At 57.7% G+C, this 22,927-nt stretch overlaps 1 protein-coding gene and 1 long non-coding RNA gene across 7 annotated transcripts; one reads left to right on the top strand and one right to left on the bottom strand.

The window, feature by feature from the left end:
• Nucleotides 1–1,340: 1,340 nt before the first annotated feature.
• Nucleotides 1,341–5,966, bottom strand: LOC114484934 (uncharacterized). 4 transcript variants are annotated; one of them, XR_008616593.1, is made up of 4 exons: nt 5,881–5,951; nt 4,201–4,290; nt 3,509–3,852; nt 1,341–2,380 (listed from the first exon to the last, which is right to left on the bottom strand). It is a non-coding gene; the product is annotated as an uncharacterized lncRNA (long non-coding RNA). The 4 variants fall into 4 exon arrangements; XR_008616591.1 differs by having other exon boundaries at nt 5,830–5,943; XR_008616592.1 differs by lacking the exon at nt 4,201–4,290 and having other exon boundaries at nt 5,830–5,943.
• Nucleotides 5,967–11,796: 5,830 nt separating this feature from the next.
• Nucleotides 11,797–22,898, top strand: WDR81 (WD repeat domain 81). Of its 3 annotated transcripts, none has more exons than XM_024127810.2 (10): nt 11,797–15,725; nt 16,462–16,569; nt 16,823–17,013; nt 17,127–17,317; nt 17,568–17,733; nt 17,812–17,977; nt 18,664–19,353; nt 19,979–20,124; nt 20,415–20,594; nt 21,650–22,898. In XM_024127810.2, exons 1-10 carry the CDS (start codon nt 12,035–12,037, stop codon nt 21,968–21,970), a joined length of 5,850 nt encoding a protein of 1,949 aa, XP_023983578.1. In that variant the 5' UTR covers nt 11,797–12,034; the 3' UTR covers nt 21,971–22,898. The 3 variants fall into 3 exon arrangements, with proteins under 3 accessions (XP_023983578.1, XP_054938576.1, XP_028340320.1); XM_028484519.2 differs by lacking the exon at nt 11,797–15,725 and adding an exon at nt 15,757–15,875 and having other exon boundaries at nt 21,650–22,889; XM_055082601.1 differs by lacking the exons at nt 20,415–20,594; nt 21,650–22,898 and having other exon boundaries at nt 18,664–19,367; nt 19,979–20,172.
• Nucleotides 22,899–22,927: the final 29 nt, after the last annotated feature.

Below are 22,927 nucleotides of genomic sequence, written 5' to 3'. Positions count from 1 at the left end.
GCCCCGACACATCCAACGCCTCCTGCGCGGACTGCGAACCAGCTTCCCGGCAAGGCTGCGCCCCTGGACTCCCCCGCCCGCCCCGCCTACGGAATCCGCCTTAACTTTTCCAGGGCTCGTCCACGCCCCCAACCCCCGGCTTGGTGGTGATTGGAGCAGCCGTGGGGCCACCGCCCCTGGAGCCACAGCAACCGGTCTTGTCCCGCCCCAGCGGGGGATGTCTGGTAGGGGGCTTCCCGGGACCAAATCCTGAAACGGAGCTCAGGGAGGCTTTCCGGGATGTCGATAGGGGTCTTCCCAAGCCCCATGTGTCCCGAAGTCCTCGCAAATCCAGAAATGGGTGACTAATCTCACCTGACACTCCCAGAGGCCCAGCCCCATTAACTTTCACCCCCTTTCCCCTCTCTGCCCTCTTACCTACTGCTCCTCCTGCCCCCCTCCCCCCACGCAGCCCTGAAGTCAGAGGCCAGAGCAAACCCACTCCCACGTGCTCAAACCTCGCCGCCAATCTGCCCCGCGCCGCCCCCCGGTCTCGGTTGTGGGGAAGGGGGCAGCTCACTTCCTTAGAGCCACCACTTCCCGAGGTTTCCAGATCTTTAACACATCCCAGCAACCCCGTAACTCCAGGAGTCCTGTCCCCTTACACAGTACCTCTCATAGGGAACAACAGCTCCCATTTTGGAGAAGCGACCCACCGGGGCTCCTCCCCTAAGCTCTTTTGGGGGCCCTCCAGAGGAGCCTTATTATTAGGAAGGGGAGGCAAAAGGGAACCACTCAGCCCTATAGCCTTGAAAAGCACCCCTCCCCCAGGGCTTGGTAGCTGTGAGGGGGGAAAGTGAGTATCTCTTCCAATCTGAGGAGGCAAGGAGAGGTCACACAGGGTCACCTCAAGATTGGGGCAGAATCAAAGAGAAAAACAAAGACCCATCTTGCTTTTAGAGACAGGACTGTTAGGATTCTAGAACCTTTCGGCCTTGGGGGCGGGGAGATTTCCCTCTCCTGAAGAGTGACAGGTTTTTACTTGTTTTCCTTCTGTCTTACTCCACTCCACACCTATTTAGATGGCTGTCACCAATTCAGAGAGCTGTTCCCTGTACAGGAGAGGGTGGATTCCAGCCACTCCCAAAGAATAAAATTCATAAACGAATAGGTGCTCCCCCAAACGTTCTCACAACCCTCCTCCTCCACCAAAACCCCACTAAACCAATGGGGCTGGGGGCATCCCTTCATTTCTTCCACACCCACCTCTCCAAAAGTTTTAAAAATTACACTGATTCTTTTAAATTTTATTATATGAAAGTCATACACAATTAAAGTAGAAAATTTGGCAACTACAGAAAACCAAACAGGAAAATTACAACTACTTTATTCCATCATTCAAAGATAACTACTATGATTAACAATTTGGAGTATGTCTTCAGTCTTTTTCAAACTGTTTTACGTATAAAAACAAAATTGAGATCACATAATATACACCATTTTTATAACCTTTTTAATGTTCAAGGAGCATTTTTCTTTCCAGTCAAATGTTCTTCTACGTGACTTTTAATGGCTGCGCAGCACTCCACCCCACCGTCCGGATGGATATACAATAATTTACTTAAGCAACCCCCTCTTGCAAATTTCAAGTATAGCAGAAAAGAAATCAATTCCCAACCAGATAGTTGCTTCTCATTCTTCTCTACTGAAATGCTGGGATGAACATTGTTTAAACTAATCTTTAATTATTTCCTTAGGATAAATTCCCAAATGTAGAATTACTAGGTCAAAGGCCATGGAAACTTTTAGGATGTTTGATACATAGTACCAAACTGACATCAGTAAGGCTGTACCAATTTGTACGCCCATATGCAATGTAGAGAGTGTTATTTTAGTACTCCTTTGCCAATAACTGGGTCTTATTTTTTTCTGTTATAGTTTGCTACGGGAAAAATGCTTTCAGCTATATTTGCCTCTCTTTAATTACTAATGAAGCACACATTTTTTCCTACACATTCAAAACCATTTGAATTTCTTTTAAGAATTTTCTGCATATGTCCTTTCACAGCTAAATTACATGGTGGGGAGAAGTGGAAGCAGCATGATGAAGCCAAGGACGCTTTAACATGGTCCCACATCTCTGAGGGAGGCAGAACGGCTGGAGAGCAACGGAGAATGAAGTAGATGGCTGGAAGCTTTTCCTCGATGGAGGCTGGCCGTCCTCCCTCCTCCTGGGGCTCTCCTGGCCTCTACAGGCCCCCCTCTGCAGATGTCCAGACAGGGCCCTGTGCTCTCCAGGCCTGGTCCTTCACTAGTCTTCTGCCTGCCTCTGTGTTCCCAGGCTGCTCTTCCTCATTTCTGCTCCATGATGGGTGAGGATGGCAGAACCACATACCCAAGGCTGGAGGGAGACACCGTGGCCAGTGAAGCGAGGAGGGGAAGAAAGGACGGAAGCAATGTCCAGGGACAGAGCGACCCTTGTGGCAGCCTATGAGTGGACTCAGTCTACCCACCCCCGTCTACCGCAGTCCCACACACATCCAGCTTAGGCTGCAGAAGGGTGGGTTCAGTGATCTACTCTGCCCTAAATCTGTTTCTCATAAATGGAGAATAGGACCCAGATCCCTGCACAACTTCTGCCCCCAAACGGAACAAACAGCTTCCTGTAACCCCTGAACTTGGTCACCGTCAGACAGGGAGACTGGGCCAAGGCTGAACCACACCTGAGCCTGAGAGTGACATTAGATCAGGAGCTGGGGGTGGCAGGTTTACTCTGCCTGATGCCCCTAAAGGGATTACATCCCATAACCTATCTCTTCTGGTTGCTGGAGGGGAGAATTTCCAGCCTGCACAGGCCTGAGCTAAATCTCACACACTGTCCTGGAAAAGTGAGTGGGGGAAGAGAGCAGTGGCAGCTGGAACCCCATTAGGGGCTGCAGCCCTGCTTTGCGAGGCAGGGGAAGCCTGGGCCACCTTTGCTTGGTGGGAAGTCAATGAAGAGACTGATTTCCCAGCAGCCCCTTGCATTGGTCTAACCCTAGTCCCTCCCTCCAACCTCCACCCCCCAGCTCCTGGGGTTCTGGTCAGGGATGGGGGAAGGGCAATAGCTTATGTGAAAAGCTGTTTTGTTCCCACCCACTGCAGAGGAGAGCCCAGGCTCTGCGTCCACACAAGTGGGCTTCTGATTCCCTCACGCATGCTCAACTGTGCGATTCCCCACCTCACAGGTGGAGAAGATGAGACAGGAGGTCTAAGGGTCTCACATAGAGGTAAGTATCCCTGAATCTAGAGTCTGGGCCAGACTAAGGAAATACGGGGAAAAATTAAGAGCAGGGGGATGACTACTCAGATGGGAGTCTCAGTATGACCTTTTCCCTAAAGAGGAAACTTACTTTTGAACTTGGAAAGGCCAGTAGGAAAGAAGGGGGGACGAGGAAGGAAGGAGGGTCAGTAAAGACATCTAGGTAAAGGGGTAGGCAGGGTTTTCTTTGCTCCACTTCTTCCCATTGTCACACAGAAACCAACTAACCTTGGGTGTAGTCAGAGCCATCTATTCCCCAATTCAGCCAAGGTCTCTAATCTGAAATTTTCTCTCCTGCTGGCTCAATCTGGGTGAAGCTTCTCCAGCTGAATAGGGTTCCCTTTCCCAAAGGTATCATCACGCTCGCTGTTCAGACCTTCCCAGCCCCAGTTCTGTCACCTTCCAGATGAGGGGAAGGCAGCTCCTTCTCCTCTTCTTCCTCCTCCTCCTCGAAGCCAGGGGCAGAGGGCAACAGTTCTTCAACTGGCAGCTTTAGCTGGGTCAGGACATAAAGCTTGCCACTGAAGAACTACTGCGGCTCAGCCAGGTGAGGATGTGGGAGGTACAGGTTCCTAAAGGGAAAGGAAAGAAAAATGGGAAAGATCTGAGCAGGGCCATGTCACAGGGACACTGTCGCCCTGGCCATCAAAGTGCAGCCCCAGAAGATGGTCAACCTTCTAATGAAGGGCTCTTGGCTCTGACCTGAGCCCCTCAGTGAAAGACAAAGGCAGCTCTAAACCTATTTCCTTGCTCCTCTTTCCAGAACTGAAGGCTGTAGAAACCCATATCTGCTCTCACCGCCCCCCCACCTTGCCCCAGCTACCCACAGGGGCCCCCAGCCTCCTCAGCACTGAGAGGGCAGGACTTGGGAGCCTGGGCACACCTCACCAGTCACCCAGGTATTAGGTGAGAAGTTGTACCTCAGATCCAGAAATGCGAGTTCAGGGATCAGCCCAACTGACTTGGTCCCAGGGAGTTCAGCTGTCGGAAGAGTTTTGGGGGTCTTACATCTGGGGAAGAGTGAGGAAGGGAGGAGGTCTAGAGTTTGGAAGAAGGTCAGCAGAGGCTCCTTGGGACTGTGAGGAGAGGACAGGGGACCAGAGGCTGGAGGGGAGGGAGGTAGGGCAGGGTGGTTGGGCAGCTTCCCCAGGACTCTTAAATGCCAGGCATTCCGCTTGCACATTCCGGGTACATCTGGTATGAATTCCAGGCTGTCTGCCGTCCCCTCCATGTCTGAACTTTGTTCCAAGTTCCAAGCCCCGCCCCCACAGTTCCAACGCATGAATCAGCAGGAAAAGCCGGGCCCTGCAGCATGGCCCAGGGAGGGGGCTGGGGGTGTGGCAGGCTTGAGGGCTGTGAGCTGGGGAGGGTGGGTCTGTGCTGACACATAGTCCAAGGGCATGGCCCATGCCAGTTTAAGGAGCCAAGGCGGTCCTGCCTTGAGATTTCTATACTCCGAGGGTAAGAAAGATTAGAGTGGGAGGTTTTCAAATTACAAAACCCTCTTGGGAGGCATGAACTTTGTGGTATCTTCCTTCTCCCAGGTGACCAGTCCAACTCCTTTCCACTCCTCTCTGTCTGAGCAGGCTCTGTTCAGCCCATAGGACTCAGCTGCTGCTGAGAGTCTGTGCCAAGCAGGTGCCCTTGGCTGCAGGGCGGGGTGGGCCCAGGGCACTGACCCTCTGCCCAGCTGCTCCATCAGCCCTTTGGCATCCTGACAGCTCCTAGCCCAGTCTGACAGCCAGGATGACAGGCCAAATGAGTTGGAGGCTGGAACTACAGCCGAAGGGAGGTGGGGGCAATAGCCTAGCCAGAGGCCACGGGGAGGGGCCAAGAGTTGGCCGAGAGGTGGGGAGAGAGGGAGCCCAGTGATGACTAACCCAGGCGCCCCACCCAGCCAGCCGGCTTCCCAGGCGGTCAGGGCCAGGCCTGGGCTAGGGGCCCCACAACCGGACAGGCTGGGGGGAGGTGCAGAGGTGACCTTCTCTCGGTTCAAGACGGCCCGTTAGGCTGGGGAGGGGGGGGAGGTTAGAGTTTCCAGTCTCTCCTCCTGCCTTCTCCCCCCACCAACCCGCGGTGAAACCCTAACCTTTGCGTTGCATAAGGCCCCCCCCGCACCGCCGCCCCCTACTCCTCTCCCCTCCCCCCTTACATAACATCCCCTGGAGGGAACGAGAGGAGGGGCCGGCCCGCCCAGAGACCCCTTCCCTGCCAGGGCGCTCAACTGGCCCTGACCCAATGAGTGCCGGTAGAGGCAAAGCACCTCCCCGCTACCCGCCCAGTCCAAATCCTCCCCAAGCTGGGAGGCCGGCTCCCGTATCCTCGACCAGAGGGCGCCGAGGTTAGCCGCCCCCAGCCCTCCGGCCCCTCGTCTTTCTCCCAGCTACTCCGCAAGACTACTATTCCGGACTCCTTCTTTAAACCTCCTGACACACTACTCCAGCCAGTCCAGGCCCCTCTCCCCCGGAGCGCCCGAGCCTCCGCCGCCCCCTCTCCCCTCCCCCGGAAGGGCAGGGTGTGGCCGTCAGGACCCTACTTTCCCCCATTACCCCGTTAGCATGGTTCCCTCCTGTGCGGCCGGGACCCCATCTCACACCCACCTGGTGCTGGGTGGGGGGGGGTGCTGTGGGTAGGGGAGCAAATCAGTACGTCCGATCCCCACGGCCGGCGGCGCTGTCTCTTCCCAGCGCCCAGCACACACCGGCTACAGTCTGCGATCAGCTGGCGGCGTCGTGACGCACAAGCTGCGATTGCACCGCCCAGGGCCAATCACCGCCCACTGCTGGGCAGCGTGACCACACCCACTCGAGGGCGCCATCGCTTAGCCCTGGTCCCGCCTCCCCGACCGTCTTAGCTCTGACTGGCAAGGAAGCCACCCCTTTGCCTAGTGGAGTAGCGCTAGGCCTCGCCCACCAAGTCGCGAGCTGGCCAATAGGTGAAAAGGTGTGGCTCAGCCCTCCGCCTAGGCTAACATGCTTAGAGGGGCGCTACGTCAAACCCGAGTCCTAAAAAGCAGAAGGAAGTAAAGGCGTGTGTGTTTGCAGTGCATACTGGTCAATGTAGTTCTCGGTCTGACACCTCGTTCCCAGAATCCAGCGCGCTCTGTGAGTTGGCATTTTTAAACTCATCTCTGAATCCATCCCGGCGAAGTCCTTAAAGGGCTACAGCCCCTCCTTTTTGGAGCCGTGAGTGGTTCTTTTAGACAGCCCCCAAACGGATTCACTGAACTCTTGCAGGAGGCGATAGATCTCTCAGGGAAGGTGGAGGAGGAGAGGCAGCAGGAGTGAGGAGAACTGAAGGTGGAAATCAGCCCCCAGGGCAGCCAGACTCTTCCTTTGGAATGAGGACTCCTGGGGACTTTTGGGGGAGGGAGGACTGCCCACCTCAGCTGGCCCCAGCTTTCAATGGAGAGATCTACTCCACATCTCCTGGAGCCTTCCTAATCAGAGGAGACTTCTGCTAGAAGATGTCTCGCCCCAGTCACAGAGAGACAAAGCCTCTCAAGCAGCAGCTTCCTAACGAAAGATTTATAGCAGAGTCTTCACCTGAGGGTAGAAGGAAGACTTGTGGTCAGCAACTAGGGGACGGGCCGGGCCAAAGTGCAACTGGCCAGCAGCCCCGTCCTCTGCCCAATACCCCCATTCTGTCCCGCCCCCCAGAAGCTTTTAACCGACTCAGGCCTACTTAGGGAAGAGATTTCAAAGGTGGAGACCAATGAGGAGGCTGCTCCTTCCCCAGAGGCCAATCAGAGCATAGAGGGGCGGGAGGATGGGCCAAAGGGGGAAAAAAAAAAAAAACGGAAAGGAACCCAATGACTTGGCAAAAGCTGCAGAACGTTTAGTTAAAGGGGCAAGTCTGAGACCCACCCCACCGCAATCACTCGCATCTCTCCACCACCACCAAAGAGGAACGTGTGGAGAGGGATCCATGACTTTATAAGCTCCCAATTGGTGGGGTGAAGATAACAGCCTGGAGCGTGAGATAGTTCCTTCCGTATTAAAGAGGGGCTCCACCAAGTGATTGCTATGGCTCCTAGGAGCTCCAGAATGCCGAACCTGTGTTCAGAACATTGTGCCTTTAAGGAAACTTCCTGCCTTCCACCCCAGTAACAGCTGATTGTTGGGAAGTGTGACCTCAGGGGACGAATCAGCTGTTACCACATCCTCCTCCAGTTCTGCCCTCCTTTATCCCTTTATCCCCACCCCCCCATGGGTGGTGAGGGAAGGAAGGAGATGAAACCCCAAATACGGGGGACCTGCTTGGGTGTTCTTTCCTCTTCCCTCTCACTCCAAGACTGTCTCCCTCCCCTGCTCCCCCTTCTCCTCCCTCCCTCCCCCCTCTCCCTCCCCCAATCTGCTGGTTAGTTCTTCAGTGGCTCTGAGCCTGGAACGAGAGGTATTTCCTGTCGGCACTGTCTGCTCAGACCCGCCCTCCCCTGGTCTAGTTGGGAGGCCAGTACTGGGGAGGCCCAGAATGGTGGCTGCCTGGCTGTGTGGGTGCTCTAGGAATGGGTACTGGGGAAGGTCCGGTGAAGCTGAGGACCAAACCTAGAGAAGAGGAATGGCTGTGGAAACAAGCCTCCTCGGGGTCAGAACCCTGCTTCTCAGGCCAGCTGCCCCCTACTTCCTGCTCAAGAGAGAGGGTCCTGCTAAGGGAATCCTCCTGGTTTTGCCCATTACGCCACTTCTAACTGTTCATAGACACCTCCTGGCCCTCCACAGGCTCCATGTTTTACACTTTCACCCCCCACTGCAAAGGTGTTAATGTTGAGCGTCCCAGGGGCTACAGGTGGAGCACAAGGGCCCCAGGAACCAGGGGCTTTGGCTGGGAAGTCCTGTGCCAGAAGACCCAGGTAAATATTTTGCCCCAGCCCTGAGCTGGGAGTTGGGGTCACTCCAGGACAAGCTTAGTGTGAAGTCCCAGGACTGACTTGGCAAGGTTGGGAGAAACTGAGCAGGGTCTTGGCCAAGCTTGGAAGAAAGAGAAATCTCACCAGCTGCCCCCATTCTCCATTATCCTTAGCATAAAAGTCCCATTTCCTTCTCACCCAAGGCCCTTGGGTTAGGCCCTTTCCCATTTTGTTCTAACTTTCCATGTCCCCACCCTCCCACCCTATAGGGCAAAAGCACAGGGTTTCTCAATCACAGCACTATTGAGATTTTGGGCTGGCTAATTTCTTGTGGCGGCTGTCCTGTACATAGTAGCTTGTTTAGCGGTAGCCCTGGGCCACTAGATGCCTTTAGCACCCCCTCATGACAATCAAAATTGTTACCAGACATGACCAAATGTCCCCTGGGGGCCAAAATGGCCCCCAGTTGAGAACCACTGAGTTAGACAAACTTGGATTCAAATTCCAACTCTTACCAGCTGCGAGCTTGATGAAGATACTTAACATCTCTGAGCCTCAATTTCCTCATCTACAAAATTGAATGAATAATAAACTCATGGCTTATTGTAGGGTTTTAGAAAGGAGTATGTTTGAAAACACCTAGCACAGTACCTGGCCCACGGTTGGTGCACTAAACACTACCTTCCTTCACTTTTCTCCTTGCCAGATCAGCAAGAGCTAACCTCACTCAGCATGGGCTGACTGCTGGGGCTGCTGCAGCTTCCCTCCCTGACCCTCCAAGCCATGACTTCCCAGAAACTCAATACCGAGTTTGGCGAAGGAGAGGACTAATTTGGTACCAGATTGCCTAAAGCCCAAGTGTGCTTGGGTTGGGATTCTGGGAGCACTTGGGAATAGAGCTGTTACAGAACATTATACCTCAAGATGTGGACTGCAGATTGCCTGCATCAGAATTATCTAGAGCTTGTTAAAAATTCAGATTCCCAAAAAAAAAAAAAATTCAGATTCCAGCGTCTCAATCAGAAGTACATAATAAAGTTTGAAAAACCATGGTTTTAGGGCTCAGACTGGGGAAGGTGTCAGTACCCCAGAAATCTTAGGGCACCAGTGCCCAGTATTGCAAGGACATCCCTGTTTAAGGGATGGAAAGAACTGTAAGAGATAAGGTTAGTTACACTCAAGGTCATTGCTGCGTTGCAAGTCAAAACCACTAGAGGGCAGGGCACACACAAACTTGCAGAAAGAAAAAGAAACTCCTGTTCAGTCTAGGTAAACTGAGAGAAGAGCAAAGATCATGCGGACCAAAATTTTATTGGTACTAAGAAGCACGCACAAAGGAACTTCCCTGGTGGTCCAGTGGTTAAGACTCCGTGCTCCCAATTCAGGGGGCCCGGGTTCGATCCCTGCTCAGGGAACTACATCCGCATGCCGCAACTAAAAGATCCTGCATGCTGCAACTAAAGATCCTGCATGCCACAACTAAAAAAAAAAAAAAAAAAAATTCCACATGCCAAAACGAAGATCCTACATGCTGCAACTAAGACCCGGTGCAGCCAAATAAATAAATAAGTATAAAAAAAAAAAAAAGAAGAAGCAGGCACTACCTCCAGACCATCCTTTGGTCTCAGGTACTCAGACCAATGTTGGGGATACAAGATTGTCAAGGAACACCTAATTTCCCTGGTGAAAAAACAATAGTGCATGATGGTTACCAAAGGGGAAATGTCGGGGAGGGGAGGGATAAATTAGGAACTTGGGATTAAATATATATTTTACATACATAAAATAGATAACCAACAAAGACCTACTGTATAGCACATGGAACTCTACTCAGTATTCTGTAATTACCTATACGGGAAAAGAATCTGAAAGAGAATGAATATATGTATGTGTATAACCGAACCACTTTACTGTACACCTGAAACTAAAACAACATTGTAAATCAACTGTACTGCAATAAAATTTTAAAAACAAAACAAATACTGCATGGCCAAGGAGTACGAAGAACATTGGTTTTAGAATGAGATAGGCCTTGAGATAGGTTTGAATCCTGGTCCACCACTTCTTAGCTGTGTGACCTAAGCAAGTTAGCTAAGGAAGTCAGCTTCCTCATCCGAAAAGGGATCTAAAGGTATCTTCTTAAAAGGGGTCGTGGTGAGAGCTAAACAAATCAAAGTATGCAAAGTGCTTAGCACGATGCCTGGCTCCTAATCAGCGCTCATAAGTGGTGGTTGTGGGACTTCCCTGGTGGCTCAGTGGTTGGGAATCTGCCTGCCAATGCAGGGGACACGGGTTCGATCCCTGGCCCGGGAAGATCCCACGTGCTGCAGAGCAACTAAGCCCGTGCGCCACGACTACTGAGCCTGTGCTCTAGAGCCTGCATGCCACAACTACTGAAGCCTGTGCGCCTAGAGCCCCGTGCTCTGTAACAAGAGAAGCCACAGCAACGAGAAGCCCACACACCGCAACGAAGAGTAGCCCCCCGCTCGCCGCAACTAGAAAAAGCCCATGTGCAGCAAGGAAGACCCAATGCAGCCAAAAATGAAAAATAAGTAAATTTTTTTAAAAAACGGTGGTTCTAAGTTATTACTGCCCAAGGTCATGTGACCAAGTACATCAGGGGCTCCGGCTGCCCCTTCAAGAAAGATAGATGGAATTAGATCATGACTGAGCCATTCCTGTCTCCTCTCGAAATAGGACTTTATTTTTTTCTTAAGTGCCTTTATGGAGCTCCCACATCTCCACACCAGACTCCTACATGAGGCAAACTCTCCTAGGAGTGGGACTCAAAAAACAGACAGTGGGTTCGCCGCAGACAACGGCCTATCTATCCTGCAAATGAGTCAGAACTGAGACCCCTTGAAGGAGTCCTGTAGTTTTGGTGCCAGCTCACTGGTTTCCGCTCCCTGTCCGTGCTGCACCCTCCCCCCAGCCACCGTGGCATCTGCAAGGCTCTGACCACAGCAGGCAGGCTCTGCAGCAAAGCAGAGGCAGATCTTCAACAGGAAGTCTTGGGGGAACATTTCCTCCCACGAACTCCAGGCCTTTGTCCTGGGCCTCTTCTCTCCCCCAGATTGCCCAGAATTAAAAAAAAAAAAAAAAAAAAAAAAGGCGTTAAGAGGTCTGTCAGTGGGGAGGACTCCAGGGAAAAGGATCTGTGCACCACCTTCTAAGTCTCCATTCTGCCTGGAGGCTCTTGGTTTTCACCTGTAAAATATAAATAGTAACCGTCCCTCCTACCTCACTGAGTGTTGTGAGGGCCAAATGGAATGTTACTGATGAAATATTTTGGCAAAAGTCCCATCTCGGCTTCGGGTTTCTTCTCGGTAAAAACCAGAGGGAGGTGGGGTGGTGGCAGGGATGGTCAGCCACTTAAAGTCTGCCATCTCTAGGGAAAGCCTCCCTAGGTCCGCGACCCAGCACAGGAAGGAGGAAATAAGGAGGGGAGGGGAAATCCCGTGGGTCGCTCAGTATCCCTCTCCCCTGCCCCTTTCACCCCGAGGAAGCGAAGCCGCCACCGGGCCCAGCAGAGCGCTGGGAGGGAGGGCGCCGAGGCCGGCCGGGCGGTGGCGCGGGCGGGAGGCGGGGTCCCCCGGACCAGTCGAGCCACGTGCGGTTGTTTCCGTGCTGGGGCGATCACGTGAGCAGCGTCAGCTGACCCGTCACGGTGGAGCCCGGCGGTGGCGCCCCGCATCCCCCGCCCTGCCGCTCCCGGAGTGCGGGACCTTGCTGAGGGGTAAGTGCGCCCCCGCGCCCCCTCTGTCTCCGGCCCACCCCCGCCTCCTCCGCCCCAGCCCCTGTCCCTCTCCCATCCCCACCCACCCGGCTTGGCACTCCGGAAGCTGTGGCGAGGAGGGCCGTGGCCGGGCTCAGCCCCGCGCCACCCCCCAGGCGGCCAGGAGGGGATGGCCCTGGGGAGCAGGAGGAGGGAAGTCGCTCTTACCACCGAGGCCGACGGCTGGTCACCGCCCCCGAGCCCCGACATGGAGGAGCTGCTCCGGAGCGTGGAGAGAGACCTGAACATCGATGCCCGGCAGCTGGCTCCAGCCCCGGGGGGCACCCACGTGGTGGCCCTAGTGCCTGCGCGCTGGCTGGCCAGCCTCCGCGAGCGCCGGCTGCCCCCGGGACCGTGTCCCCGCGCTGAAGGCCTGGGCGAAGCGGAAGTCAGAACTCTCCTGCAACGCTCCGTGCAGAGGCTGCCCCCCGGTTGGACGCGAGTGGAGGTCCACGGGCTGCGGAAACGGAGGCTCTCTTACCCGCTGGGCTCCCTGCCTTTTGAGGAGGGGTCCGGCAGCCCGGAAACCCTCACTCGCTTCATGCAGGATGTGGCTGCCCAGAATTATCGCAACCTGTGGCGCCACGCATATCACACTTACGGGCAGCCCTATAGTCACAGCCCGGCCCCTGCAGGTGTCCCTGCCCTGGACTCAGTACGACAAGCTCTGCAGAGGGTCTATGGTTGCCCCTTCCTGCCAGTGGGCGAAGCTACCCAGTGCCCATCACATGGCAGAGATGGCCCCTGTCCTCCTCGGGGCAACCCTGCCTCTCCCAGTCTTCTGAGAGCTGAGGCTCTGTTGGAGTCACCAGAGATGTTGTATGTGGTGCACCCCTATGTGCAGTTCTCCCTGCATGATGTGGTCACCTTCAGCCCTGCCAAGCTGACCAACAGCCAAGCCAAGGTGCTCTTCATTCTCTTCCGCGTGCTGAGGGCCATGGATGCCTGTCACCGCCAGGGACTGGCCTGTGGGGCCCTATCTTTGCACCACATCGCTGTGGATGAGAAGCTTTGCAGTGAGCTACGGCTGGACCTCAGTGCTTACGAGAAGCTCAGAGAGGATGAGAATGAGGAGATCTCTGTAGCAAGAAATGGGGCAGGCATTGAGCCTGGAGAGGAGGGAGGAGGGGGACCTGGCTGTCCCACCTGCCAGGAGGAACTTAGGGACCTCGTGCTGGACTGGGTCCATGGCCGCATCAGCAACTTCCACTACCTCATGCAGCTGAATCGGTTGGCAGGTCGGCGGCAGGGGGACCCCAACTACCACCCAGTGCTGCCCTGGGTGGTGGACTTCACCACGCCCCGGGGGCGCTTCCGAGACCTGCGCAAGTCCAAGTTCCGCCTCAACAAGGGGGATAAACAGCTGGACTTCACGTATGAGATGACGCGGCAGGCGTTTGTGGCAGGTGGCGCCGGGGGCGGGGAGCCGCCGCACGTTCCTCACCACATCTCTGACGTGCTTTCTGACATCACGTACTATGTGTACAAGGCTCGGCGCACCCCCCGGTCGGTGCTCTGTGGACACGTGCGGGCGCAGTGGGAGCCCCACGAGTATCCTGCAAGCATGGAGCGTATGCAGAGCTGGACACCTGATGAGTGCATCCCCGAGTTCTACACCGATCCCGCCATCTTCTGCTCCATCCACCCTGACATGCCTGACCTGGACGTGCCGGCCTGGTGCAGCTCCAGCCAGGAGTTCGTGGCTGCCCACCGGGCGCTGCTGGAGAGCCGAGAGGTGTCCCAGGACCTACACCACTGGATTGACCTCACCTTTGGCTACAAACTCCAGGGCAAGGAGGCCGTGAAGGAGAAGAATGTGTGTCTGCACCTGGTGGACGCCCACACGCACCTGACCAGCTACGGCGTGGTGCAGCTCTTTGATCAGCCGCACCCCCGGCGCCTGGCCGGGGCCCCTGCCCTTGCCCCTGAACCTCCACTCATCCCCAGGCTGTTGTTCCAGCCCATCCAGGAGAGCACAGGCCGGGAGGACTTCCCAGCACAGCTTACGAATGGAACGGGCAGGCCAGTTTTGGAGGCCACTCCCCGTGAGGCTGCCTGGGCCAGGGACAGGCCCGTGGTGGGGGACGATGACTTGGAGCAGGCCACAGAGGCTCTGGATTCCATCTCCCTCACTGGGAAGGCAGGTGACCAGCTGGGCCCCTCTTCCTCCTGCTCCTCCTCCTCCTCCTCCTCCTCTTCTAGTCAAGCCCCTCCAGGCCTCCTGCCTTTCTCGGGGGCCTCAGCCTCTCGACCAGGCCGCCGGAACAAAGCTGCTGGGGTAGACCCCGGGGAAGGTGAGGAGGGCAAGATTCTTCTTCCGGAGGGCTTCGGTCCTCTGCAGGCTCTGGAAGAGTTGGAGAAACTGGGCAACTTCTTGACCAAAGGCCTGGGGGGCCGCTTGGAGGTGCCTCAGCAGCCCCAGGTCCAGCGAGCCGTGCAGCTACGGGACCTCTTCCATCGGGACATGCAGGCGCTGGGTGTCCTGTTGGCTGAGATGGTGTTTGCCACCAGGGTCCGAACACTGCAGCCTGATGCGCCTTTGTGGGTACGCTTCGAGTCTGTTCGGGGGCTCTGCACACGCCATCCCAAGGAGGTCCCTGTGTCTCTGCAGCCCGTGCTGGACACGCTCCTGCAGCTCAGTGGCCGTCAAGGCCCCGTGGTTGCAGGGAGGGGCAGGCTGGACCCGCTGTTCGAGTACAGGCCCGTCTCCCAGGGATTGCCCCCGCCCTGCCCGGCCCAGCTCCTCAGCCCCTTCAGCTCCGTGGTTCCCTTCCCTCCGTACTTCCCTGCGCTGCACAAGTTCATCCTCTTGTACCAGGCAAGGCGCGTGGAGGACGAGGCCCAGGGGCGGGAGCTGGTCTTTGCTCTCTGGCAGCAACTGGGTGCAGTTTTGGGTGACATCACCCCCGAGGGCCTGGAGATCTTGCTGCCTTTTGTGCTGTCACTCATGTCTGAGGAGCACACCGCCGTGTATACGGCCTGGTACCTATTTGAACCTGTCGCCAAGGCACTGGGCCCCAAAAATGCTAACAAGTACCTACTGAAGCCTCTCATTGGTGCCTACGAGAGCCCCTGCCGGCTGCACGGGCGCTTCTACCTGTACACCGACTGCTTTGTGGCCCAGCTAATGGTGCGGCTGGGCCTGCAGGCCTTTCTCGTCCACCTGCTGCCCCACGTCCTGCAGGTGCTGGCGGGTGTGGAGGCCTCCCAGGAGGAAAGCAAGGGCCTGGCGGGGGCTGCAGAGGATGAGGAAAGTGGGCTCCCGGGGGCCAGGCCTAGCTCCTGTGCCTTTGGGGAGGAGATCCAGATGGATGGGGAGCCCGCTGCCTCCTCGGGCCTGGGGCTGCTGGACTACACGTCTGGCGTCAGCTTCCACGACCAGGCCGACCTCCCTGAGACAGAGGACTTCCAGGCCGGGCTCTACGTGGCCGAGTCCCCTCAGCCCCAGGAGGCTGAGGCTGTGAGCCTGGGCCGGCTGAGTGACAAGAGCAGCACCAGCGAGACCTCCCTGGGCGAGGAGCGGGTGGCAGACGACGGGGGCGCCCCGGTGGACAAGAGCAGCCTCAGGTCAGGTGACAGCAGCCAGGACTTGAAGCAAAGCGAGGGCTCGGAGGAGGAAGAGGAGGAGGAGGAAGGCTGTGTGGTGTTGGAGGAGGGGGAGGGGGAGCAAGATGAGGTCCCCGAGGCGTCTGAGCTCACGCTGTCCAACACGGTGCTGTCCATGGACACGGTTGTGGCCGGTGACGGCGGGGCTGACGGGGAGGAAGAAGAGGAACCACTGAGCGAGCAGTCGGAGGGCAAAGAGCAGAAGATCCTTCTTGGTGAGTTCTCAGGCCTGGAGGTGTTGGTCTAAGAGTCATCATGTGCGGAGCCCCTGCCCTGTGCCAAGCAGCGGGTCGACCAGATCCACACGCAGCAGAGCCGTGGGCCTGCCCTCCTGGAGCTCACATCCATGCTGTAGGCAGTCTTCCGTAAGCACGAGTTCTGTTAGTGCTACAAACAACATGGCTGGCTACCACGAGGGAATATAACATGGGCTTAGATCTCATTTTCAGGGGTCAGAGAGGGCTTCCGTGGAAGTAGGGCCTGCTGAGGTTCAATGAGGAGGAGGTAGCTGGGCAAAAATGGTAGGCTCTGCGGTGGGAAAAGAGCATTCCAGGCAGAGGGAACAGCATGTGCGAGGCTCTGAGGCTGTCACGGTTCCACTGAAGAATCTGTGAAAGGCCAGCCTGGTTAGACCGAGAGAGTGAAGAGAAGCGGAAGGGGAAGAGGCCAGAGGGGGTGGTAGCCAGGGCCTCATTTCAGAGCTGGGGGAGGTTCACTGAAAGGGTCACCTTCCTGCAGGGTATTCCCGAGTAGAGGTGCCTGGAGCAGCCCCAAAGCCAGACTCCCACAGGCCAGCTCTGCCGCTGCTCAAGGGAGGGTGGTGGCCAGGCGCTGGCTGGGCTCCTGGGCAGAGTTGGAGTCCGCGTCGGCTAGGCGGGCTCCGTGGGGTGGGGTGGGGGAGTAGTGAGCCGCCGTTATCTGATGAGCTCAGGGCCCGCTCCCGCCCTGCAGATACGGCCTGCAAGATGGTCCGCTGGCTGTCCGCCAAGCTCGGCCCCACCGTGGCCTCTCGCCACGTGGCCCGGAACCTGCTCCGCCTGCTGACGTCGTGTTATGTGGGTAAGGCCGGGGATGGGGCTTCCCCCAGCCCTTTGCCCATCTTCGGCCCCCTGTAGCGGATCCTTCCCACTTTCACCTCGGACCACCTCCTGGCCCGGTCCTGGGTCCCAGTGGGTAAGCTCCTTCCTTCCTTGGGTGAGGCACGGGGAGACCCCGAGCTAGAGTGAGCAGGAGCGGCCACCGCAGTCCCTGAAGGCCCACCTCCCTCCTGCCCTCCACTAGCTACTCAAGGCTGCTGGCCCTTCCTTGGCAGGGCCCACGCGGCAGCAGTTCACCGTGAGCAGTGGCGAGAGCCCCCCGCTGTGTGTGGGCAACGTCTACCAGAAGAGGCCAATCCTGGGCGATGTGGTATCGGGACCCGTGCTCAGCTGCCTCCTCCACGTCGCCCACCTGTACGGGGAGCCCGTCCTCACCTACCAGTACCTGCCCTACATCAGCTACCTGGTCAGTCACCGTTTGGCAGCCGGGGTCTGGGCGGCTGAGGGCCCACCCAGGACCTCTTTGGGTTCACGGAAGTCTGTGAGGCAACCTGGCCCTCATCTGCTCTGTGGCCCTAGGTGGCCCCGGGTAGTACCTCAGGCCCCAGTCGACTGAACAGCCGCAAGGAGGCGGGGCTGCTGGCAGCGGTGACTCTGGCCCAGAAGATCATCGTGTACCTCTCAGACACCACCCTCATGGACATCCTGCCCCGTATCAGCCACGAGGTCCTGCTGCCTGTGCTCAGCTTCCTCACTTCCCTCGTCACGGGGTAGGGCCCCGCGCCACCCCACAGGGGAGCAGCCCAGCTGAGGGGGCGACCTGGGGTGCGGGGCGTCAGGAGTCCTGGTTCTCATCCCAGCTGGGTGACCCTGAGCAAGCTACACCTGTCTGTGCCTTCGTTTCCTCGTCTGGTCTGGACCAGCTGGTCTTATAGCTCCTTTCGTTTACAGCTTTGGATAGATCTGGGAAAGCCCCGCAGAGTCAGTGGGGGCTGGAGCTCGAATAAGCTCTGTTTCCAGGTTCCCAAGCGGAGCCCAGGCCCGGACTGTCCTGTGTATGAAAACCATTAGCCTCATCGCCCTCATCTGCCTGCGCATCGGACAGGAGATGGTCCAGCAGCACCTGAGCGAGCCCGTGGCCACCTTCTTTCAAATCTTCTCTCAGCTGCATGAGCTTCGGCACCAGGTGGGCAGACCTACCTGGCTGGGGTGGGCTGGCCAGGGGCCGTGGCCTCCGCTGACTCCCCGGGCTTCCTGCCCACAGGATCTGAAGCTGGAGTCCGTGGGCCGCAGTGAGGGCCAGCTGCCGAAGGTGGCCTTCTCCGACGGGCAGCTGCGGCTGGTGGACCCCACCCTGCTGGACGAGCTGCAGAAGGTGTTCACCTTGGAGATGGCGTATACAATCTACGTGCCCTTCTCCTGCCTGTTGGGTACTGGCCCATCACGTTCCCCTCCCAGCCTCTGTGGCTACAACTCTTCCCCTGGGAGGGCCCCATGCTCCCCCAGCCCCTAGAGTCAGGAGTGGGCGTTAAGCACAGTTCTCTGGGTCAGAGCAAAGGGATTTGGCCCTAGGCCCCTGAGTCCCAGTGACACATAAACAGGGATTGAGCTTTGGCCAGCAAGGAGGCACGGGAGCAGCCTGGCCTGTCCCTGGGGCGGGCAGGGGAGCCAGGCTGCCGGACTGACGTCTTAGCAGCTGTCTGAGAGGAACGAGCAGCCCACTGTTCACGTAGCTTCCCGTATAGGCCGGGCCCTGTGCCAAGCGTCTACGTGTGTCATCGCCCTGAATAGGATGAACAGCCCCGGTCAGATATGCTGTCATCCCACCACTGCAATCTAGGCTGTGGGAGGGAGAGCGTGACCTGTCTTGTTCACCGTTCTGTTTCTGATGCCCAGCGTGGCACGCAGCACGCGTGGAAGATGCTCACGTGTCCATACTGAAGGAAGGAAGCCACGTTTTCCTGGGGAGGAAACAGGCTCAGAGATGAAGAGTTACTTGCTTAGAGTTGCACAGACAGTACCTGCCCTGCCTTCTGTGGTTCCCAAGCCCTTGGGTGGGTGGTGGCAATCGCTTGCCATCTCCCCTAATCTCAGGACCTCTCCCGCTCCCATCCAGGTGACATCATCCGGAAGATCGTCCCCAACCACGAGCTGGTGGGGGAGCTGGCGGGGCTGTATCTGGAGAGCATGAGCCCAAGCAATTGCAGCCCTGCCAGCGTGGAGCCCGCCGCGCCCAGCACCGGCCCTGAGTGGGACCCCCAGGGTGGGGGCTGCCCCCAGGACGACGGCCACTCGGGGACCTTTGGGAGCGTCCTGGTCGGGAACCGCATCCAGATCCCCGATGACTCCCAGCCTGAGAGCCCCGGCCCGCTGGGCCCCATCTCCGGGGTGGGTGGCGGGGACCTCGGCAGCCAGAGCGAGGACAACGTGCTGAAGCGAGAGCTGCCGCGGAGCGCGCACGGGCTGAGTGGGAACTGGCTGGCGTACTGGCAGTACGAGATCGGCGTGAACCAGCAGGATGCCCACTTTCACTTCCACCAGATCCGCCTGCAGAGCTTCCCCGGCCACTCAGGGGCCGTCAAGTGTGTGGTGCCCCTGAGCAGCGAGGACTTCTTCCTGAGTGGCAGCAAGGACCGCACCGTGCGCCTCTGGCCCCTCTACAACTCTGGGGACGGCACCAGTGAGACAGCCTCACGCCTCGTCTATGCCCAGCACCGCAAGAGTGTCTTCTTTGTGGGCCAGCTTGAGGCCCCGCAGTGTGTGGTGAGCTGTGACGGGGCTGTGCACGTCTGGGACCCCTTCACAGGTGAGCGGGCCCAGGTGAGGCCTGTTCTGTTGCGGCTGTCCTGTATTGCACCAAGGGTGGTGGGTTGGGGTATAATGGTATGTGGTTGAGGGTGACCCGGTGAGGCCACAGAGGGGAGCATCTCAGACTCGGAATCTGTCATACCCAAGTTTGGATCGGCTCTGCCAACTTACTTGCCGAGTGACCTTGAGCAAGTCACTCTGCTGCTGGAAGTATCAGTCTTCCTATCTGCAAAATGGGAATCAGAACAGCTGCTTTAGAAGATAACGCACAGGGGTTTGGCTTAACGTGGAGCACATAGTACCTGGTTGGTAAACAGTTGCTCACTTATTTTTTGTCATCATTGTAGGCAGAAATAAGGTTAAAAAGCAGGGGTGAGGAGGTAGAGTAGCAGTGGGGTAGGTGGTGGGGAGGTAGCTTTCGGCGGGGGTGCTGTGTGAAGAGAGGGGCCTGGCTTGGCCGTGGAAGTAGGAAGGTGGGAGGGTCAAGAAACATCTTTAGCAGCATTTATTGAGGTTTCCTGGGATGTGGGAGGCAGGTACAGGGTCGGTTGGGGAGATAGGAGGAGTCGGGGCTCTTCCATCAGTGGCCGGGACACAGATCCACCGTGCCGTTTCCTTCCCAGGGAAGACCCTTCGCATGGTGGAGCCGTCGGACAGCCGGGTGCCCCTGACTGCTGTGGCTGTCATGCCCGCCCCCCACACCAGCATCACCATGGCCAGCTCTGACTCGACCCTGCGCTTTGTAGACTGCCGGAAGCCTGGCCTGCAGGTCAGGGGCATCCTGTTCCCTGAGCCCTGGCCTGGGTGCCTGGCAGGGAGGAGAGACCCCTGAAGAGAGGAGGCCAGGACAGAGTTTCTCCTCGGTGACAGATCATCCGCAGCAGCAAACCCTGGGGGGTGGGGGGTGGGACTCTGGCTCTGGGATTTGGGGAGCCCCCCCCTTGATGGGGGACGAGGCTCAGGCCTTCCAGCTGTGTGGGTTGGGGGATGAACTGGACCTCGGGGAGACGCGGGTTGGAGCAGGCGGTGGCGCCTCAGCTTGCCTTCCTCTGCCCGCAGCATGAGTTCCGCCTGAGCAGCGGGCTGAACCCTGGGCTTGTCCGCTCCCTGGCTGTCAGCCCCAGCGGCCGGAGTGTGGTGGCCGGCTTCTCCTCGGGCTTCATGGTGCTCCTGGACACCCGTACGGGCCTGGTTCTGCGTGGCTGGCCTGCCCATGAAGGGGACATCCTGCAGATCAAGGTGACAGACCAGGTTCCCTTCCCCTCCAGGCTGACGGCTCCAGCCCTCACCTCTGCTTAGAGCCCACCCAGGACAGGCTCCAGCTGACCTCCCTTATACCTGCCCGAGGACTGATGGGCAGGGAGGGTCAGGCGCCAGCTGCACCACGGGGGCCTCGGCAGGAGGCTGGCCGCCGGGTGGAACCGGGGGGCCGAGCTGAGCCTGCTGCTTCCTGGTGATGTTCTAATGAGTAACCCTTGTCCATATTTGTCTTGCTTGGAGGATCAGGGGTCGGGCCCTGTCCATGACCCAGTCAGGTTAAATAAAGCTCAGCTGGGAGGCTGTTTACTGCCCCCAGACCACTGAGCAGAGTCCATGCCCCCAGCTGGGCTGTCCCGGTGCGGGCAGGGGCGGATCGGGCATGGGAATCCTGCCCCCACCTCCACCCCCAGCCCATTTTCAATCACAGACCTCAGGGAGCTGCTCAGGGAGGTGCAGGAGGGGAGGAACAGGGGTCTTTGTGGGAGGGTTTTTCCAGGCAACTGGGACTCCCTCCCCATCCTAAGTGGCAGCCAGGGGACAGGCACTGCCACTGCTGGGGGCAGGCCGCCCCTGGTTCCCTCCAGGGCCCCCCAGGGGATCCCGGGTTCTGGGTGCCTCTAAATTCTGACTTTCCAAGAAAGCATCAGGAGGTCTCTGGGGTCAGCCTGGGTGTTAATCCTGGCTCTGCCACTTATTGGTTCTGTGACCTTGTATGATTACTTAACTTTGCTGAGCCTTAGTGTTTTCCTCTGTAAAATGGGAACAATGACAACACCTTCCTCGTAGAGTTGTTGTGAAGATTAACCACGGTAAGACGTTTAATGTACCTAATCCAATGCTTGACGTAGTGAGTGCCCAAATTATAACGATGACTAGGTTGGTGACACTTAACATATTCCTGTTAACTAACGTTAATATAACGTGGGAGGGTGGCAGCCTGTCCCCGGCTCAGGGCGCCCTGTCTTCCTGGGAGACACTGGGGGAGGAAACAGGAAGACCCAGGGCCTTGCTGAGGCCCTGCTCTCCCCGGGCAGGCGGTGGAGGGCAGTGTCCTGGTCAGCTCCTCCTCTGACCACTCCTTGACTGTCTGGAGGGAGCTGGAGCAGAAGCCCACACATCACTACAAGTCAGCATCCGACCCTATCCACACCTTCGACTTGTACGGCAGCGAGGTGGTAACCGGCACCGTGGCCAACAAGATCGGCGTCTGCTCCCTGCTTGAGCCGCCTTCCCAGGCCACCACCAAGCTCAGCTCCGAGAACTTCCGCGGCACGCTCGCCAGCCTGGCCTTGCTGCCCACCAAACGCCACCTCCTGCTGGGCTCAGACAACGGGGTCATCCGCCTCCTGGCATAGTCCGAGGCGAGAGCTGGCCAGGGGGAGGTGGACACACGTCCTCCGGGAGTCCATCCCTCACCTTTGTTTCCCCAGCAGCATCCCTCCTGGCAAGCCTCAGGCCCCCTGCCCTGGGTACCCACGTGGCCTGCCAGCTTAGGTGGCGTGGAGGTCTGGGCTCCTGAACCCCCAGAGCCCCTGAGGCTGCCAGAAGGGATCTCGTTCATGGCTTGGGGCGACGCTGCTCCACCGAGCCAGCAGGAAGCAAGAGGGAGAGGCTGGGGACAGCATCGCTGCCCTCTCCTCTCCCCAGCTCCACCCTCTGCATCCACATGGGGACAGGAAGCTCTGGGAAGGGAAAGGGAGACTCTCCCTGCCTAGCCAGTCTCCAGCCACAGCACCCCTTGCTGGGCTCTCTCTGCCCCTGTCCTGCAAGGACCGGGATGCCACCCCAGTCCAGGACACTGATGGTGCTTGGACTCCAGCCTCTAAGGGCTGGCCATGGTCCAGGAGTTAGGGGCCTTGGGCGGGGGTTTAAGTGTCCTCCCAGGCAGGCCCTGCCCAGTGTGGGACCAGTAGGGGAAGAAAGAGGGCAGGACCGAAGGAGAGAAGATGGACTGGGCCCGGTGGTGCCTGCCAGGAGCGACCCCATGCCTTGCCTGCCCACCTGTCACCACAGTGTTTGTGCCTTGAGCTGATGAGACAGCCCCTGGGTCCAGAGCCCCTGGGGGAGCGGGTCCAAGACCCTGAAAGAAGGGGCAAGAAGGATCACCTCTGCATCTCAGGTCTCCCTCCCCCAGGGGACAGGAAGACCCAGGCATCCCCGGGTCCTCACATTCTGGAGCAGAGATGAGGTCTGAGGCTGGGCCTTTGCTGCCTTCTCACTCTTTGCAATAGATGTAAATATGATCAATAAATTCTTTGGAAGAGCCTTGGAACCGAGTGAGGCTTCTCTTTTTTTTCGGCCTTGCAGTGGAA

The sequence above is a fragment of the Physeter macrocephalus genome, unplaced genomic scaffold, assembly GCF_002837175.3.
Source record: "Physeter macrocephalus isolate SW-GA unplaced genomic scaffold, ASM283717v5 random_191, whole genome shotgun sequence".
Classification (NCBI taxonomy): domain Eukaryota; kingdom Metazoa; phylum Chordata; class Mammalia; order Artiodactyla; family Physeteridae; genus Physeter; species Physeter macrocephalus.
The sequence above is the reverse complement of the archived record's forward strand: the minus strand, read 5'-3'. Positions and strand labels throughout refer to the sequence as shown.